Source organism: Dictyostelium purpureum (genome assembly GCF_000190715.1).
Source record: "Dictyostelium purpureum unplaced genomic scaffold DICPUscaffold_53, whole genome shotgun sequence".
In the NCBI taxonomy this organism is placed as follows: Eukaryota; Evosea; class Eumycetozoa; order Dictyosteliales; family Dictyosteliaceae; genus Dictyostelium; species Dictyostelium purpureum.
The window spans coordinates 41,400-59,449 of record NW_003519390.1 but is presented as its reverse complement, the minus strand read 5'-3'; the positions used below and the strand labels follow the sequence as shown (position 1 = coordinate 59,449).

General features: G+C 24.1%; 8 protein-coding genes across 8 annotated transcripts; 4 read left to right on the top strand and 4 right to left on the bottom strand.

Moving 5' to 3' along the window:
• Nucleotides 1-366: 366 nt before the first annotated feature.
• DICPUDRAFT_149688 (uncharacterized protein) lies at nucleotides 367-2,094 on the top strand (the record flags this gene model as incomplete). Its single annotated transcript, XM_003285757.1, has 3 exons — nucleotides 367-612; nucleotides 735-1,999; nucleotides 2,082-2,094. 3 exons carry the CDS (start codon nucleotides 367-369, stop codon nucleotides 2,092-2,094), a joined length of 1,524 nt encoding a protein of 507 aa, XP_003285805.1.
• A 155-nt stretch (nucleotides 2,095-2,249) lies between these two features.
• Nucleotides 2,250-4,515, top strand: DICPUDRAFT_149687 (uncharacterized protein; the record flags this gene model as incomplete). The annotated part of the gene is made up of 3 exons (XM_003285756.1): nucleotides 2,250-2,487; nucleotides 2,561-3,463; nucleotides 4,478-4,515. 3 exons carry the CDS (start codon nucleotides 2,250-2,252, stop codon nucleotides 4,513-4,515), a joined length of 1,179 nt encoding a protein of 392 aa, XP_003285804.1.
• A 66-nt stretch (nucleotides 4,516-4,581) lies between these two features.
• DICPUDRAFT_97170 (uncharacterized protein) lies at nucleotides 4,582-7,678 on the top strand (the record flags this gene model as incomplete). The annotated part of the gene is made up of 1 exon (XM_003285755.1): nucleotides 4,582-7,678. The coding sequence occupies one exon, from the start codon at nucleotides 4,582-4,584 to the stop codon at nucleotides 7,588-7,590; it is 3,009 nt and encodes a 1,002-aa protein (XP_003285803.1). The 3' UTR covers nucleotides 7,591-7,678.
• Nucleotides 7,679-9,433: 1,755 nt separating this feature from the next.
• Nucleotides 9,434-10,156, bottom strand: DICPUDRAFT_149685 (uncharacterized protein; the record flags this gene model as incomplete). The annotated part of the gene is made up of 1 exon (XM_003285734.1): nucleotides 9,434-10,156. The coding sequence occupies one exon, from the start codon at nucleotides 10,154-10,156 to the stop codon at nucleotides 9,434-9,436; it is 723 nt and encodes a 240-aa protein (XP_003285782.1).
• A 250-nt stretch (nucleotides 10,157-10,406) lies between these two features.
• Nucleotides 10,407-12,948, bottom strand: DICPUDRAFT_46346 (uncharacterized protein). Its single transcript, XM_003285733.1, has 7 exons — nucleotides 12,736-12,948; nucleotides 12,493-12,649; nucleotides 12,097-12,411; nucleotides 11,434-12,020; nucleotides 11,127-11,366; nucleotides 10,636-11,061; nucleotides 10,407-10,564 (listed from the first exon to the last, which is right to left on the bottom strand). The coding sequence occupies exons 1-7, from the start codon at nucleotides 12,939-12,941 to the stop codon at nucleotides 10,477-10,479; spliced, it is 2,019 nt and encodes a 672-aa protein (XP_003285781.1). The 5' UTR covers nucleotides 12,942-12,948; the 3' UTR covers nucleotides 10,407-10,476.
• Nucleotides 12,949-13,412: 464 nt separating this feature from the next.
• Nucleotides 13,413-14,303, bottom strand: DICPUDRAFT_46345 (uncharacterized protein; the record flags this gene model as incomplete). The annotated part of the gene is made up of 1 exon (XM_003285732.1): nucleotides 13,413-14,303. The coding sequence occupies one exon, from the start codon at nucleotides 14,301-14,303 to the stop codon at nucleotides 13,722-13,724; it is 582 nt and encodes a 193-aa protein (XP_003285780.1). The 3' UTR covers nucleotides 13,413-13,721.
• Nucleotides 14,304-15,211: 908 nt separating this feature from the next.
• On the top strand, nucleotides 15,212-16,379 carry DICPUDRAFT_76707 (uncharacterized protein; the record flags this gene model as incomplete). The annotated part of the gene is made up of 3 exons (XM_003285754.1): nucleotides 15,212-15,334; nucleotides 15,404-15,646; nucleotides 15,813-16,379. 3 exons carry the CDS (start codon nucleotides 15,212-15,214, stop codon nucleotides 16,377-16,379), a joined length of 933 nt encoding a protein of 310 aa, XP_003285802.1.
• A 405-nt stretch (nucleotides 16,380-16,784) lies between these two features.
• DICPUDRAFT_149681 (uncharacterized protein) lies at nucleotides 16,785-17,693 on the bottom strand (the record flags this gene model as incomplete). The annotated part of the gene is made up of 2 exons (XM_003285731.1): nucleotides 16,785-17,437; nucleotides 17,522-17,693. The coding sequence occupies 2 exons, from the start codon at nucleotides 17,691-17,693 to the stop codon at nucleotides 16,785-16,787; spliced, it is 825 nt and encodes a 274-aa protein (XP_003285779.1).
• Between the last annotated feature and the right edge of the window lie 357 nt (nucleotides 17,694-18,050).

Below are 18,050 nucleotides of genomic sequence, written 5' to 3'. Positions count from 1 at the left end.
TAGATAGATCATTCATTCTTAAATAGAAATAAAAATTAAATAAATATTTTTAAAAGGGAGGGGGTTTGAATTAAATATTTAATTGGAAGTATTAACACTTTATTAATAACAATTTAAATATATTTTGATATATTTATTGGTTTTTTCTCTATTTTTTGGTATTTTAAAAATTAAAATAAAAAATAAATTAAATTTTAAAAAAAAAATATTTTTAAAAAAAAAAAAAAAAAAAAAAACGAAAAAAAATTATTTTTTTAAAAACGAAAAACTTTTAATCAAACTTTTATAAAATTATAACTATTTTTTTTTGTATATAAATAAATTATCTTTTATTATAGTTTTAATATTGGATTAAAAGAAAGAAAAATGAGCAACGAAAGACCAAGAGAAAAACAAATGCCAAAACAAAAATATGGCTTTGCTAAACCCGAATATATACCAACTACAGTTTCAGAAGCATTAAAATTAGAATCAGAAGAACCTAAATTAAATCTTATTGTACAATTTAAAAATAAAGATAGTGAAGACGATACAACTGGTCCACCAATCAGCATTTCACAAAACGTATCAACTGATCAATTACAATTATTAATTAATAGTTTATTAAATAATGTATGTTATAATCATAGTAATAGTAATAATAATAATAATAATAATAATAATAATAATAATATATGTTTTAAATTTTAATATTAATTAATATATTAAATTTATTTATTTATTTATTTATTTAGGATGAACAATTACCATATTCATTTTTTGTTAATGATCAAGAAATTACAAATAATTTAAAAAACCATTTAGAAGATATATCAGATGAAACTACATTAAATATTTATTACCAACCACAAGCAGTATTTCGTGTTCAACCAGTCACAAGATGTCAAAGTTCAATGTCAGGACACACAGAAGCTGTTTTAAATTGTGCATTTAGTCCAGATGGTACAGGATTAGCATCAGTTGGTGGTGATACCACATTAAGAATATGGGATTTAAATACAAATACACCACTTCATACATTAAAAGGACACACCAATTGGGTACTTCAAGTAGCTTGGTCACCAGATTCAAAAAAAATAGCGACAGCAGGTATGGAAGGTGAAATTAGAATTTGGGATCCAAAGACTGGTAAACAAATCGGTCAAACTTTAAGAGGACACACTAAATTCATTACAGGATTAGCATGGGAACCATTTCATTTAAATCCAAATTGTGCACGTTTAGCATCATCATCTAAAGATTCAACAGTTAGAGTTTGGGACACAGAGTTACAACGTTGCACCATGACAATGTCTGGTCATACCATGTCGATTACTTGCATTAAATGGAGTGGTGAAGGTTTAATTTATACAGGTTCTCAAGATAGAACCATTAGAGTTTTCGATGCAAACCAAGGTAAATTAGTTAGAGTTTTAGAGGGTCACGCACATTGGGTCAACACTTTAGCATTAAACACTGATTATGTTTTAAGAACTGGTCCATTCGATCACACCGGTAAACATTATGACACCCTTGAGGAGTCGCAAGCTGCTGCATTAGAGCGTTACAATCAAGTTAAAGCAAAGAATAAAGGCATGGAAATTTTGATATCTGGTTCTGATGATTTTACAGTAATCATGTGGAATCCTTCTGTAACCAAAACTAAACTTAATCGTTTGACCGGTCACCAACAATTAATTAATCTTGTAACCTATTCCCCTGATGGTCGTTACTTTGCAAGTGCTAGTTTTGATAAATCCATCAAACTTTGGGACGGTATAACTGGTAAATTCATCTGTAACTTTAGAAACCATGTTAGCGCTGTTTATCAAATTTGCTGGTCCTCTGACAGCAGATACTTGGTTAGTGGCAGCAAAGATAGTACTCTTAAAACTTGGGATATTAAAACAAAGAAAATGTATAACGAATTACCCGGTCATGCTGATGAAGTTTATACAGTTGATTGGTCTCCAAATGGTGAAAAAATTGCATCAGGTTCAAAAGATCGTTTATTAAAAATGTATGTAACCAAAAAGAAATCTTTTTACTATATTCATAATTATTATAATATTTACTAATTTGTTTTTTTTTTACTTATTTAGTTGGGCTTTATAAAATTTTAAAATAATAATTTTAAAATAATTAAATTAATTATATAAAAATAAAAAAAAAATATAAAATATAAAAATTAAAAGTTAAAATTTTTTTATTTATTTTTTTGTTATTTGTATTTTATTTGTATTTTATTTATTTTTTATATATTAAAAACCATGGATATAATAGGAATATATTGTAATTTTTGTTGGAAAGAGTTAATAGAAAATGATCGAGTATTTATAACATCTTGTTTTCATTTGTTTTGCGATATTTGTATGACCAATAAAATAAATGAAAGAATATGTCCAATATGTGATGGATCCTTAATGTCAAAGGGTTCAATCTATGGTATTACTATAGGATCAACATTCGATAAATCAATACAGTTGTTCGGATTACCCCCAAAAAAAAGTATGTGTTAATTAAATGTAAAAATACTTCAAAAAAAAAAAAAAAAAAAAAATTTTAATTTAATAAACTAAAGTTTCAATGATAGCAGAAAAAGCAATAGAATTTTATAACTATCAGAACAATGTTTATCTTCAAAGTTTAATTTATCAATCTCAGCAATCACTAAGCCAATATAATGTTATTAAAAGAACTAATGACGATTTAAATTTTAAAATTGAATCTTTCGAAAAACAATTAAAATTGCAAAGAATAGAAAATGAAAATGATAAAAAAGAAATTGTAGAACTCACCGAAAAACTTGCAGAAAAAACTCGTCAAAAAAGAAAATTAGAAGAATTATATTTAACTTTAAAAGAAAATATGAATAATTTAAATAATTCAAATTTTAATAATATTCATTTCAATGGTTCAGATAATAACAATAGTAATAACAATAATAATTATATTAGTAACATTAATAGCAATAATAATGGTAATAACATAAATAATGAAACCACCTCCATCGCTATAAAAAACAATGGTTTTAAATTACCATTTTCAGCAAATTTGAAAAACATCAACAATAATAATAACAACAATACTATTAATAACAATAATAGCAGTAATAGTTATATTAATAATAATTTTAGTAATGCAAACAATAGCGCAGCGGGAAATATTTTAAGTCCAAATAAAACTACATACCGTTCACCATCATTTTGTTCATCTCCAATAAATATAAAAAGCACAAATGATGATTTTGTTTTTGTTCCTCCAAACTTATCTGGTATGAATCAACAACCCGTTCCAAAAGGACCTTTTCCTTCTCCTTTTCAAAAAAAATCAAACTCAGACAATAATAATAATAATAATAATAATAATAATAATAATAATAATAATAATAAGAATGATAATAATAACAATAATATTAATAATAATAATAATAATAATAATAATAATAATAATAATAATAATAATAATAATAATAAAAATGATAGTATGTATAATTATTTTAATTTAAAAAATTTGATATTTTGATATAACCCTTATTTATACTAATTGTTTTTTTTTATTCGCCAGAATTTTCTTTTATAAAAAAATCAACCCCCATTCACCCAAAAATAAAATAAAAATAAAATTTATAACTTTGGATTTTAGATTTTTAATAAAAATTATTTTTTTTATTAAAAATAAAAAATGAAATCAATTCTATTATTTTAATAAATACTCAAACCCTAGTTTTATAAAAAAAAAAAATAAATAAATAAATTAAAATAATAAAAGTATTAATTTAAAATTTTTTTTTTTTCGGTATAATTGATTTTTTTTAAATATTATTTTAATCCAAGAAAGAAATACCATCACACCATCACATCATCAACTACTGCATTGTGTATTTGTGTGTAAAAATGGGTCAATAGAGAGGTTCATTATATTTTACTGTTTTAGTTAGCGGTGTGTTTTTGGTCTAAAATATTATTTTATTTGAAAAAAATAAAGGTTATATTCAAAAAAAAAAAAAAAAAAATTATTTTTTAATTTTTTAATTTTTTTTTCAAATTTTCTTTTTTTTAATTTTTTTTTTTTTTTTGATTTATAAAGATATTAATAATTTATAAAATAAAAAAATAAAAATTTTAAATAATTATTTATTTGTACCTGTAACAATAGTAGTTTCAATATTTTGTATAATAAATAAAATAAAATAAAATAAACTAATAAATTAGTTAGATTTATGTATGTTTTAATATATATTTATGGTGTTTTACATATTTTTTTTTGATGATTTATTTTGGTTATTTTTTTATTTTTTTTTTAAAAACCATTTACCTTTTTCGAAAAATACAAAAAAATAACAAATATACACATAATATACCTCTATTAAATACAAAATAATAAATTTACCCACACCACACACTATAAATTATCTATTTTTATTTTATTTATTTTATTTTATTTATTTATTTTTTTTAATAAATTTCAATACTAATATTAAATTTTTTTTTAAAAGTATTATTATCCTCAAGTATTTATTTGATTGATTTTTAAAATAATAATCATATATAATAATTTTTATATAATAATATTATTTGATTATAAAAATAATTTTTAAAAATGTCAAATAATTCTGCTATATTTGGTAGTAGAGTTGGTGGAAATACAAATACAAACAACAACAACAACAACAACAATAATAATAATAATAATAATAGTAATAATAATAATAATAAAATAGTAATAAAAGATATAAAAGAGATTACAGGTAACACTAGCAATAGTGGTACCACTAATAATACCGATTCTATTCCAACAAAAAATGAAGTTTGTGCAGTATGTAAATCTAAAAATGTTCAAATTTGTACAGGTTGTTTATTAGTTTATTATTGTGGAACCGAGCATCAAAACCAAGATTGGCCAAACCATAAAGATTTTTGTTCAGGGTTAAATAGAAGAAATGACTTATTGGATAGAGCAGAGAGATCAAAGGATATAAGAAGAAAGTTTCAGTCAGAGGTATATACAAGCGGGAGTTTATTAAAAGATAACAATAGCCCCTCCTCATCTTCTAGTAATAAAGGTAAAAGTCTTGGTTCAACAACAAATCCCCCAGGAGCCTCTGGTAGTAAATTTTTTTTAAACAATAGTAATAGTAGTGTAAATAATAGTAATGGTGGTAATAGTAATAGTAATAGTAGTAATAATAATAATAATAATAATAATAATAATAATAATAATAATAATAATAATAATAATAATAATAATAATAATAATAATACCTCACCAAACTCAACCAGCCCAAATACCTCACCACCAAATTCTACTTTTTCATCAAACACAAATAGTACAGTAACACCAAACTTTAGAAAATCTGTTGCAATATCGAATGTAAAATCACTTTCACAACAATTAGGTCAGCAACAGCAAAGCCAATCACCAACAGTAACAAGACAAATTAATACAAACACACCACCCTCATCATCAACACCATCACCTCCCACCACCAATAATACACCAAAACCATCACCAATGGTATCTAAAAAAGCATCAGCCCCTTCAGCAGCAACCCAAAACTCTTCATTTAATAAACCAGCACCAAAACAACCAATAGCACAACCCAACACTAACAATGACTCTTCAAATTTTTCACAAAATGGTGGTATTAAAGCTTTACAACAACAACTTCATGAATCATTAAAAAACAAATCAAACTCTAGCAATTCATCACCCTCTAACACATTAAACTCATCAACAAGTTCAACAAGCTCAATTGTATCAAATAATAGCACACCTGAAGTTCAATCACCTACAAACAATCCATCTAGATTTGGTAAATCAAATTTAAATGTTCTCCAACAACCTGTTTTTAAACAATCTCCTGTTACATCAACATACTCTTATAAAAATAATGAAAACAATCCAACCACCACAACAAATATCGATACTACTGAAAATGAAAACTATACAAGTAATAATACTTTAATAGATACAAGCATACCAGAATCGACCGAGGTAAATGAAGAAAAGGAAAATATGAAAAATATAAAGAACAAATTAAGTCAAATTAATTTTGGTGCACCACCGCCATCATTTTTCAAAAAACCTCAACCTCCACCCGTGGTTGAAGAAGATATTAATAACAATATAAACAACAATAATAATAATGATGAATTTAGTGACACTTTTAGCGATAATAATAATATAAATAATATTAATAATTTAAATAACAATAGTAATAGTTTAAATAATAGTGGTAATAATGTTAATATATATAATAACGGATATAATCAATCACCACCAACAAATAGAAAACGTAGTAATGGAAGTACTGGTAGTACTGGTAGTACTGGAAGTGGTAAACATAATGTATTTGTTAGGGAACATAAAAAAAATCAATCATTACCGGATCATATAGCCGATTATTACCAAAATAATAAAAATATAAATAGTGGTTATAGAAATTTAAATGATGACGAACAAAATACTGGTGGCTTCGATGATATAAATGGTAGTGACTATTATGAGGACTATGAAGATGATGATCCCAAATATAAAGATAGAAATAGACCAAAGGGATTAAGAACCAATAACAGTGCCGTATTTGAATGGGAAAGTGGTACTATAGAATATAAGCAAAATAATCCACAACCCAAAAAATTAGGTTTTGGTGTTGGCTCAAGAGGTGGTAATTCATTCTCTAAAGATTCACAATCTGGCGAAGATTCTTCAAACTCAAGTGCATCAACGGCAATACTTACAACTAATAATATTGGCAATTCAAGTTCTCAATCATCTGAAGATTTACAACAACCACAACAACCACAACAAGCACCAACCCAATCAACAAGTGAAAGAGTGGCAGGTAAATTTAGAATGATTGGTGGCGATATTAAAAAGAAAGCTGGTATTATTGGTTCACTCACTAAAAATAAAGTTTCAGAAGTTGCTGCAAAGACTAAAGGTAAAGCAAATAGTGAAAATGATACCAACCCAAATGTAAATAGTAACAATAATAATACCGAATTACCAATAACTGAAGAAACTATAATATTTGGTGTACCATTAGAAGAGGCAATAAGGAAATCTGCAAAACTTCATCCATTGGTACCAGATATTGTTTATAAATCAATTGAATATATTAGAGAAAAAGGTATTCAAGAAGAAGGTATATTTAGATTAAGTGGTTCAGCATCAGCAATTACAGCATTAAAGAATGAATTTGATCGTGGTTTAGATGTCGACCTTAACACTCAATTGGACCAACATGTTGTTGCTGGCATATTAAAACTTTTCCTTAGACAAATTCCAGAAACATTATTTACTCAGGAATTTGGTGACGAGCTTGAAGATCTTCGTGTTGGTGGAAACAGTGCAGAGGCAATATCTAAACGTATAGCTGGATGTATTCATATACTTCGTTGTTTACCAGAAGCCAATAGATGTATCCTTCATCATCTCTGTTCACTATTAAATCAAATATCATTCGAACCAACTACCAAAATGAGTACTGTTAACTTATCAATTGTTTTTGCTCCAACTTTAGGTTGCTCTTTAGAAGTTATGACATGTTTAATTGCATATTATGATGATATATTTGGTGTTCAAACTTATAATTATAATCAATAAAAAAAATAAAAATAAAAACCAGTTAAATATTATTTTTATAACAAGAATAAAATTTAAATAAAAATATACTATTTATTTGTGTTAACACATTTAAAACGACTTTAATTAATTTTCTTTTAAGTTTTTTTTAAAAATCCAATTTTTATAAATTAATTTTTATAATGTTCCCCCAGGAGGATTTTAAAATAAGAATTTCATGTGCTTGCTCGATTAGCTCAGTCGGCAGAGCGTGGTGCTAATAACGCCACGGTCGCAGGTTCGATCCCTGCATCGAGCAATTCTTTTTTGTTCTGGTGGTGTCTAATCTTCCAGCTGATAATCTTTTCGGAGATCTATTTTTCGTAACTTGTTCTCGCAGGGAGTTATGAAAGTATATTTGTAGAAAGAATAGTCAGTAATCTATTTTTATTAATTGTTTGTAAGCTTTTTTATAAAAAAAAAAAAAAAAATAAAAAATTTACTGATTAATTTCAAGCATTTAATTTTAATTATTACTTTTTAAAAAAAAAAAAAAAATTTAAAGCATTAGCTTTGAAAATCTTCACTTTTAAAAAAAAAAAAATTTTTATAAACAATTCGCTAGAGTTATAGTCTTCTATTTTTGATGAGCATTGGATCACCCTTTTTAGGAATAGTTAATCATGATTAACCCTTCTTTATATTGTAAGTCAATTTTGTGGGTTATTTAGGGTGTCATTGAAGGCAGAGTCTAGCATTGGTGCCAGTTTTTCTTTATGTGTGATATAAAATTGATTTATTTTACCCTAAGGAGTCAATATCATTATTTATATAGGGTTTTGATTAATATATATCTTTTTTCTTTATATTTTTTTTTTTATTAACATTTCTCTTTTTTTTATAAACATTTATCAAAAGCCACAATTTTATTAATTTTTTTTTATAAAATTTAATTTTTTTTTTTTTTTTTTATAATATTCCCAAAATCACAATAAACACATTCACATAAATAATTTTAATTTAAAAAATAACAACAATAACATTTTGAAAACATATAGAAAATAGAAACAGAATTAATTTATTAAAGATATCTAGTGGTTTAGAGCCTGTAAGTATTATGTTACCCTTATTATTATGGAGCTTTTTTCATAAAGTGGTTGGGATACAGATCATGTATCATATTGGTAGCCTAGAAGCGGTAACACCAAGTAATGAATCATAAAATAGAATACTCATTGGAAGCATAGCAAGATCATTAGGTTCAGAATTTATCTTGTCAAATTATATAAACTTGGTGTTGAAGAGTTTGTTATTCTAGTTGAAGAATAGGTCTCATTAACCTCTGTTTTTGACCCTGTTGTGTGAAGTGGTTTAAAATCAGAAAAAAAAATAAACAAATCCATCAAGTGATTTGGTTCCTATTTTGTCAAGTGGTATTAGAGTAGAATCTGTTACACCATATATTGTTTAGCTTCATCGAGTGGTAATGTAAATCATGTTTCATCAGGTTTTAGTCAAAAATCTGTGCACCAATTAGTAACAGTTCTTTAAAATTTTAAGAGTCTATTTCATTAAGTGGTAGAACATAACACTTGTTCTATTATAACCTTTCGATCATCGGTTCATTTTGAATCTTAATTTGAACATCTTGAAGCATCCATAATTTTGTATTGAATATTTGTAAAAGTAAAAATAAAAACAAAAAAAAAATAAAAAAAGAAAAAAAAGCAACAAACAACAAAAAAAAAAAAAAAAAATATAAAAAAAAAAAAATTGAGCAACTTAAAAAAAAACAAGTCTTTTTATTTAAAAGTTTTTTAACACACATGTAACACAAAAAAGATAAAATATTTTTTTTTTTTTTTTTTTTTTTTTTTTTTGATCTCTAGCTATCATTCATGATATCTTCTTCCCATGAAAATTTAGATTTTATTTTTATGTAGTTGAACAACAACTTATTTTTAATTGTTGTTTTTTTATAATATGATCCAATTAATGGATATAAAATATATTTTTGTGCCACTGGTATTTTTAAATCTTCAAAATCTTTATCTTCATAATGTAATAATGCTATACCATTGACATGGTTTTTTTCAATTATTTCTTTTAATGTTGATAGGTTACATAGTCCTAACAAATTTGAAACTTGGCCTATTGTTAAATTTAAAATTTCCTCATATTTTAATTTCTCTGTGATTGGATTTTTTTTTCCCAAAGCTCTGTTCATTTCGTATTTGAAATTTTTTTTAAGACCAAAAGTATTGATACCATAATTTTCAAGTTGTTCCTTTTTACCATCGATTTGTAATAGTATTGAACCATCAATATTGATATTTCTAAATATTGGAATAAGAGCTTTAAGTACATTATTTTTTTTTAACCATTTACATACTTCATCAGATTCCCATTCTGACACTGGCTTTTTTATAAGATTTTGTTCATTATTTCCATTTGAATTTTGATTTGAATGTCTTTGGGCATCATGCTCTAATTTAAAAACTTTTTTATATTCACGTTTTTTATGGAATAATGTTGAAATTACTTTATCCCAGATAAACTTGAAAAAAAATATCATATATCTAAGTATTTGCTCAACAGATATATCCATTATTTTGTATTTAATATTTGTAAAAGTAAAAAAAAAAACAAAAAAATAAAAAAAAGCAAAAAACAACAAAAAAAAAAAAAAAAAAATATTAAAAAAAAAAATTAAGAAACTTAAAAAAAAAAAAATCTAAAAATATTATTTTTTTATTTTTTTTAAATATTTCCATAATTATTTTTAATCTGATTATTTTAAAATATAAAATAATTTTAATATTAAACTACTGATTTAATACACAATTTAAAATATTTTTACTTTAAAAAATATATATAGTAAATAAAAAAAATAATTTAATTTTTCGTTAAAACAATCATTTATTAATTTTAATCAAGTTTTGAATAGATTTCATTGATTTCTTTTTGGAAGAATTTTTTAACCTCTGGTCTTTTAACTTTGAACGATGGGGTTAATCTAAGATGAAAAAAAAAATTAATATGAATATATAACTTGGTTAATTCTAAAATTTTAAATTATTCACTTACAAATTATTATCAGTTGAAAAAGCTTCAGAGGTGAGATGAATTGCTTTTGGAATTTCGAAACCAAAAAGACCAGCCTTTTTACATGTTTTGGTGATATCATCTAAAATGGCTTTAGTAAATTCTTTATTTTCACAAACTTGTTTAGCCCCAGTGCTTGATTTATTTGACTTGGCCCATTCTTCGCATGATTCTGGGTGTGGGTGAACGATAGCAATTAAACAAGATTTTTGTGAATCACCATAAACACAAACTTGAGCAACATACTCACTCTTACAAATAACTGATTCAATCTTTTCGACTGCAACATATTCACCTTGTGAAAGTTTAAAAATATTCTTTTTACGATCAATAATTGATAATGAACCATCCTCATTCCATCTACCAATATCACCTGTATGGAACCAACCATCAATAAAATCAGCTTTGCTAAAATAAAAAAGATATTAAAATACTTTTTTTTATTTATTTATAATACTACTATGAAAACTTACGTTTTTTCGTTATCTTTATAATAACCAATTGAAATACTTGGGCCTCTTAAACAAACTTCACCAGTTTGGACTTTACCTTTACTTGAATAATTTAACTCGTCAACATCTACCAATCTAATTTCACAGCACTCAAATGGTGGGCCAACAGTACCAAAGGATTCATCATCCAAACGTTTAACGGCTGTAGCACCAGTACTTTCTGAAGCACCATAACCTTGTAAAACACAGCAACACATAACACTAATCATTAAAATTATTAATATCGGAATAAATAAAATAGTAAATAAAAATAGTAATATAAACTTACACTCTTAAGAAAAGCTCAGTATCTAATGATAATGGAGCACTACCACTTAAAATTACACGAACACGGCCACCTAATTGATTTTTGATTTTTGAAAAAATTGTTTTGTTGAGTGCGGCTTCGATGAGTGGTAATTTAAAACCATGTTGAATTGAAAGATATTTTAAGTTATAAGCACCTTTGAAAAGAGTTTTAACAATAATGGATTTTTTTCCGATTTCTCTGAGTACATTTGCTTTGATTCTTTCGAAAACTCTTGGTACACCAATAAAAAGAGTTGGACGAAGTGATTTAACCTCTGTAAGAATGTTTGAAACATCACCAGAGAAGATACCAACACCACCACCATAGTGAAAAGCTGTCAATACGATTACTCTTTCTAAAATATGGGCATATGGTAAATATGAATAATGTGTATCGGTATCATAAATCTTTACGAAATTATTTACTGAGCAAACTACTGAAGTTAAATTTTTATGAGTGATCATAACCCCTTTTGGATCACCAGTTGTTCCTGATGTATACATGATTGTTGATAATGAATCTTGGGTTGGTGGTACATGTTCATGTTTATTATTTGAATTTTTACCCTACATTTAAAAAGAAGCTATTATTAGTATATTTAATTAAATTTAAAATATATTATAATATTTAATTAGTATTTACCTTTTCAAGAATTTCATCAAATGTATATAATGTAATATTATTTGATTTTGCTATTTCTTTATGTTCATCATCGACTGGGTCAAAACATACAACAGTTTTTAAAACTTTAACACTTTTTGCAATATCAAAAGTTTTCTTTAGAGTTTCGACTGAACAAAAAGCAATACCAATTTCGGCATGTTCTGAAACAAATGCTAAACTTTCAACACCTAATGTTTCATAAAATGAAACAATAATATTTGATTGAAGAAAACTTGCTGCATGAACAACTAACCATTCTAGTCTATTTTTACTAAAAATACCAATTTTACTTTTCTAAATAAAATGAATAAAATTTATATTAATATAAATATAGTTTAATAGTAATTTAAATATATATATTTAGTAATATCATACTGCCTTGACTCCTATTTCGCATAAACCTTGTTCTAAATATTGACATTTTTCAAAGAACTGATTATATGTGACCCATTCAAAATCACCAAATTGACCATTTGATAATTTCTTTCTTTCTGCAAAACAATTTCTATCACCATATTTCTTTACAGATTTACTATTAGATTTAATAAATTATTAATATTTTTTTTTTTTTTTTTTTTTTTTTTTTTTTTTTTTTTTTTTTAAAAAAAATATACATACATTAATGAATCATAAAGTGTATAAATTTCTTCATCCTCCATATGAGTAACTAAATGAGGATTTGTAGCTGCTCTTCTTGCTTTACCACCATCGGGATAAGATTCACCAACTTCAATTGATTGTTGATATGGATGTTTTCTCTTCCAGTTGAAAGCTAATAATCCACTTACAACAATTAACCCTACTGCTATTAAATTATTTATCATTTTTTTTTTTTTTTTTTTATTTGTAATTTAAATGGATGTGAAATGAATTAAATATAAAAAAAAAAATTAAAAAAATTAAAAAAAAAAAATATAATTTTAAAAAAATTAATTTGAAAAAAAAATAAAAAAAAAAAATAATAAAAATAAAAATAAAAGTAATAACTTTATTATTTCCCATATTTAAATTAAGAAATTTTTGTTTCTTTAATTTCCTTTTTTATAAAATTTTGGTGTCATTATAAACGAAAAGATAAAAAAAAAAATTGAAAAAAAATTGAAAAAAAATAAAAAATAAAAAAAACTTTACGATTAAAGTGATGATGATATTGATGATGGCTTTTTTGATTAAAAAGAAATGTAATAAAAATAGTTTTATAATAAATATAATAATAGTAAAAATAATAATAATAAATATTTATAATAACTATGGTTTTTTTTTTTTACAAATAAAATTTTGTTTTTATTTTTTTTATATTACTATAAAAAATTATTTTTTAAGTTTTAAATTTAAATAAAAACTTTTTAGGGTGGGTTGTTTTATATATTACTATTTGTGCATGGATTGATGTTTAAAATTGATTATTTTTCACATTATTATGGTGTTATTTTATTATTTATTATTATTATTATTTATTATTTATTATTTATTATTATTATTATTATATTATTATTTTATTTTTTGTTATTACTATTGTTTAAAAAGAAAAAAAGTTTATTGTTAATTGTTAATTGTTTTTTTTTTTTTTTCTTTTTTGTTTATTTATGTGTAGTGTTCTTTTTTTATGCTTCATATGGAATAACTTTAATACCATCAGCAGAAACAAATTTGAGAATATATTTTCCAGAGACAAGGAAACGGGTATTTAATTCTTTTGTACATAATTTCATTAATGCAATACCTTCATCTAAAGTGAGGTTAACGTTGTGATGACGATCTAACAAACCTAAAAGGAAGTAACTTGAGTAACCATGACAAGCAAAGGTTAATTTTTGTAATGAACCTAAATAATCCATATAGTAAAGTGATGGTCCAGTTTCTTTGTCGTAACCAGCTAAAATTAAATTGATTTGATATGGATGACTTCTGATGGAGGTAGCTAATTCATTACGGATAAAATTTGCACTGGCTGGTGTTGATAATGAATATCCATTACGAAGTGAATATAATTTAATATTCTTTGATATATACTCTGTGAATTGAACACGATCACCTGCTTCACCAGCTGCTGATAACAATTTATTACCATCGATCTCCATAATTTTATCTTCATCATCTTTCATTTTAACAATTGAATGATTGATTGCAGAATCTGCTAAACTTAAAACACCACCTTGAACAACAAAAGATAATAATGTTTCCATTGTTTTATGATATATATATATAAATATATAACTTTATTAAATAAAAAAAAATAATAAATTGAAAAAATATAAAAAGTATGTAATTATTAATATTAAATAAATAAAAAAAAAAAAAATAAAAAAAGAGAAAAAATTAATTAAAAAAAATTTTGAAAAAAATTAAAAAAAAATTAAAAAAAAAAAAAAAAATTAAAAAAAAATTAAAAAAATTTTGAAGTTAACTTCACCACTCACAATTAAAAAAAAAAAAAAAAAAATTGAATAAAAAAAAAGTGTTAATTTTTTAAAATAATTTTGATCAAAAAAAAAAAAAAAAAAAAAATATTTAATTTAATCAAAAGAAAAAAGGTTATTAAACAAACACATATTTATTGTTATTATTATTTGTTTTTTTTGATTGGTAATTAATTAATTAAATCACGACTTTTTTTTTTTTTAAAAAAAAAAATTTTAATTTTTTTTATTTTTTTTTTTTTCTCGTTGCCAATACTGCAATAATATAATTTTTAGGTGGCATCTTAATCTTATATTTTCTAAATGCGTATTTGAAAAAAAATAAAATAATTCAAAAAAATAAAAAGTTGAGTGTTTTTTCCACTGCACATCAATTTTTTTTTTTTTTTTTTTTTTTAAATTTTTTTTTTAAAATTTTTTTTTCTTTTTTAAAATTTTAAAAAAATTCTTTTTTTTTTTTGTATTGAATAATTTATTAATCATCGATATCGTTCGTTTTTTTTTTTATTATACAACCAAAATTTGATTAATTACAATTTATATTTAAAATAATAAATTGTTTTGTAATATTAGTTTTTTTTTTTTTTAAAAAATAAAACTTACCACACACACACACACATTAACATAATTACCTAATTAAATAATTACCTAATTATTCAATATATATAAAGAAAATGGGCGGTGATCATCATCATCATGGAGACGAAGAAGGTGGAAACTTTTATGTACATTTATTTTCTGGTGCTGCAGCAGGTTTTGCAGAGCATTGTGGAATGTATCCAATTGATACAATCAAAGTAAGTATTGAGTTAATTAAAACATTTATTTTATTTTATTTATTAATTTATTAAATTTTATTTCTCCAGACACATATTCAAGCAATTAAACCAGGCATGAATATCGGAACATCATCAGTCCAAATTACAAAACATATTATTCAACAACACGGTGTTATGGGTTTATTTAGAGGTTTAACTGCAGTTGCTGCTGGTGCTGCTCCATCCCACGCTGTTCATTTTTCAATATACGAAGTGTTAAAATTTAAATTTATTGGCTCAGATGAAGCTCACCACCCAGTTAAAGTTGGTGTTGCAGGTGCTATTGCAACAGTAAGTTATCATCATCATCATCACGATCATCATCATTCATTGGTTTCATCACCATCACTATCAATTATCATTCCATCATCACTATCATTCATTACCACAACTATAGCAAATCTGTTATTGAAATGAAAATAATCAAATCTAATATTTTATTTTTTATTTTTTTTAGATGACAAGTGAAGCAGTTGCATGTCCAATGGATGTCGTCAAACAAAGATTACAATTACAAATGGCAAATTATAAAGGTTTAATCGATTGTACAAAGAGAATTTGGATAAACGAAGGTATTAGAGGTTTTTATTCAGGTTATACAACCACCTTGGTTATGAATGTTCCATACAACATTGTTTATTTTGCAAGTTATGAAAGTTTAAAAAAGATCATTTATCCATTATTTAATAAAGATACAAATACCAATCAAAAATCATATCAATTAATTGATAATTTAGTCGCTGGTGGTGGTGCTGGTATGTTGGCCGCTGCAGTAACCAATCCTTTCGATGTAGTTAAAACTCGTTTACAAACTCAAGCCGATATTGTAGCAACTGCAACCACTGCTTCCGAAGCTGCTAAACATCAAAAATATGGTGGTATGGTAGACGCCTTAAAAGTTATCTGGAGAGAAGAGGGTATGTCTGGTTATTTAAGAGGTATGAAGCCAAGAATGGTTTTCCACTCAATGAGTTCAGCCATTGTTTGGTCCGTATACGAATACTGCAAATTCTTACTTCAATAATTAAATATAAAACAACCACTACCATCAAAAAAAAAAAAAAAAAAAGATAATTGTTTATTTATTCTTGGAGAATAATAATAAACTAAACCACCATCAAAAAAAAAACCACTTATTTAATACTACTAAAATCACATTCTTCCACGCTATACATTTTTTTAGGTTTTTACTTTTTTTTATGTATAAAAAAAAAATAAAAGTAAATAAAAAAATAAATAGAAAATAAAAAAACAATAAAAAAAAAACAAAAAGTTAAAATATATATAAAATAAATATATATATAAATAAATAATTAAAAAAAAAAACACCATATTTTATTATTATTTACCCATTTATTTTAAAAAGTTTTATTTTTATTCATAGTTTTTAATTTTTTTATTTTTGTATATATAAAATTGGTATTGGTTTTTAACTTGGGCTTAAAGAATTTAAATCGTCAAAAAAACTGTTGGTATTATTATTGTTACTGTTATTACTATTACTATTACTATTGTTGCTGTTGTTGATATCGCTATCTTGTAAACTACTATCATTTTCGAAATTTGTATCGATTAAAATATCGTCTTTATTATTTATATTTTCATTATTATCAATTTGGGTTGATGGGGTTGAGTTTGGTGATTTAATTGGCGTATTTATGTTGTTTGTTGTATTATCAGTATTAATATTATTTTCGGTGTTGTTATTGTTATTGTTATTGGTTGAATCTTTACTACTATTATTACCATATGGTAGTTTATATTTATTCTCTGAAAAATAACTATCTTCATCTTCTGAAATACCTTCATCAATAATCATTTTCTTTTGAGTTGCTAACAATTTATCAAACTGTGAGTCCAATTCGTCCAATAGGTCATTTGATTTTGCTACAGTAGGTGTATTTGTGGGTGTGGGTTCAAAAATACCTTTGGTGACACTCTTTATATGTGTAAAATAAATTTTCCAAAACTTTTCATCATCCATATATGAAGGGCAAATTTGATATCTTAAATCATTCAATGGTTTAACAATCTCTAAAATTTTTTCAACATGTCTTTTTTGTAATTTTGTCATTTTAAGTGCTGCAAACAAAAATAGTTAATAATTATTAATTAAAATCAATTGATAAATATATATTATTAATAATTAATGGTAGTGATACATACAAGAGTTTTTTAAAGTGTGAAAGGGGAAATCTTTAAACGACTCTGGGTATTTTGATATATTATCTACCAATTGTAATAGCTCTGGAGTAATACCCAACTCGAGTCTTTCTCTAGTTTCCTCTTCATCGGTGTTTATAGTATTGTTAATTAGTTTTTTAAAGGCATTAAACATTTTGTTTTTATTTTTCCTTTTTTCTCTTTTGTATATAACATTAAAAAGAGACTAATAAAGTTAAAAGAAAAAATAGAAAAAAAATACTTTGCTTTATCTAAACAAAATAATATTATATCAAAAATAATACAATAATGAAAAAAAGAAAAAATTTTAAAAAAATAAAAAAAAAATTTTTAAAAAAAAAAATTAAAATAAAATTTTTTATTATTTTTAATTTATTTTCAAATCTTAATTTATAAAAAAAATAAAAACTGGTTAATTAATTTCAAGTTAATTAAAGTTTAAAGAAATGCTATATTATTTGTGTTTAAATATTTATACTGCATAAAAAAATAAAATTATTTATACTGTATA

Bases quoted from the DNA above. Each gene is read 5' to 3' on its own strand.
- DICPUDRAFT_46346 (XM_003285733.1), bottom strand. From the start codon at position 12,941: ATGATAAATAATTTAATAGCAGTAGGGTTAATTGTTGTAAGTGGATTA. The intron at 11,062-11,126 runs GTAAGTTTTCAT...TTTTTATTTTAG, and splicing joins TATAAAGATAACGAAAAAAC to CAAAGCTGATTTTATTGATG. The intron at 10,565-10,635 runs GTAAGTGAATAA...TTTTCATCTTAG, and splicing joins TTTTCAACTGATAATAATTT to ATTAACCCCATCGTTCAAAG.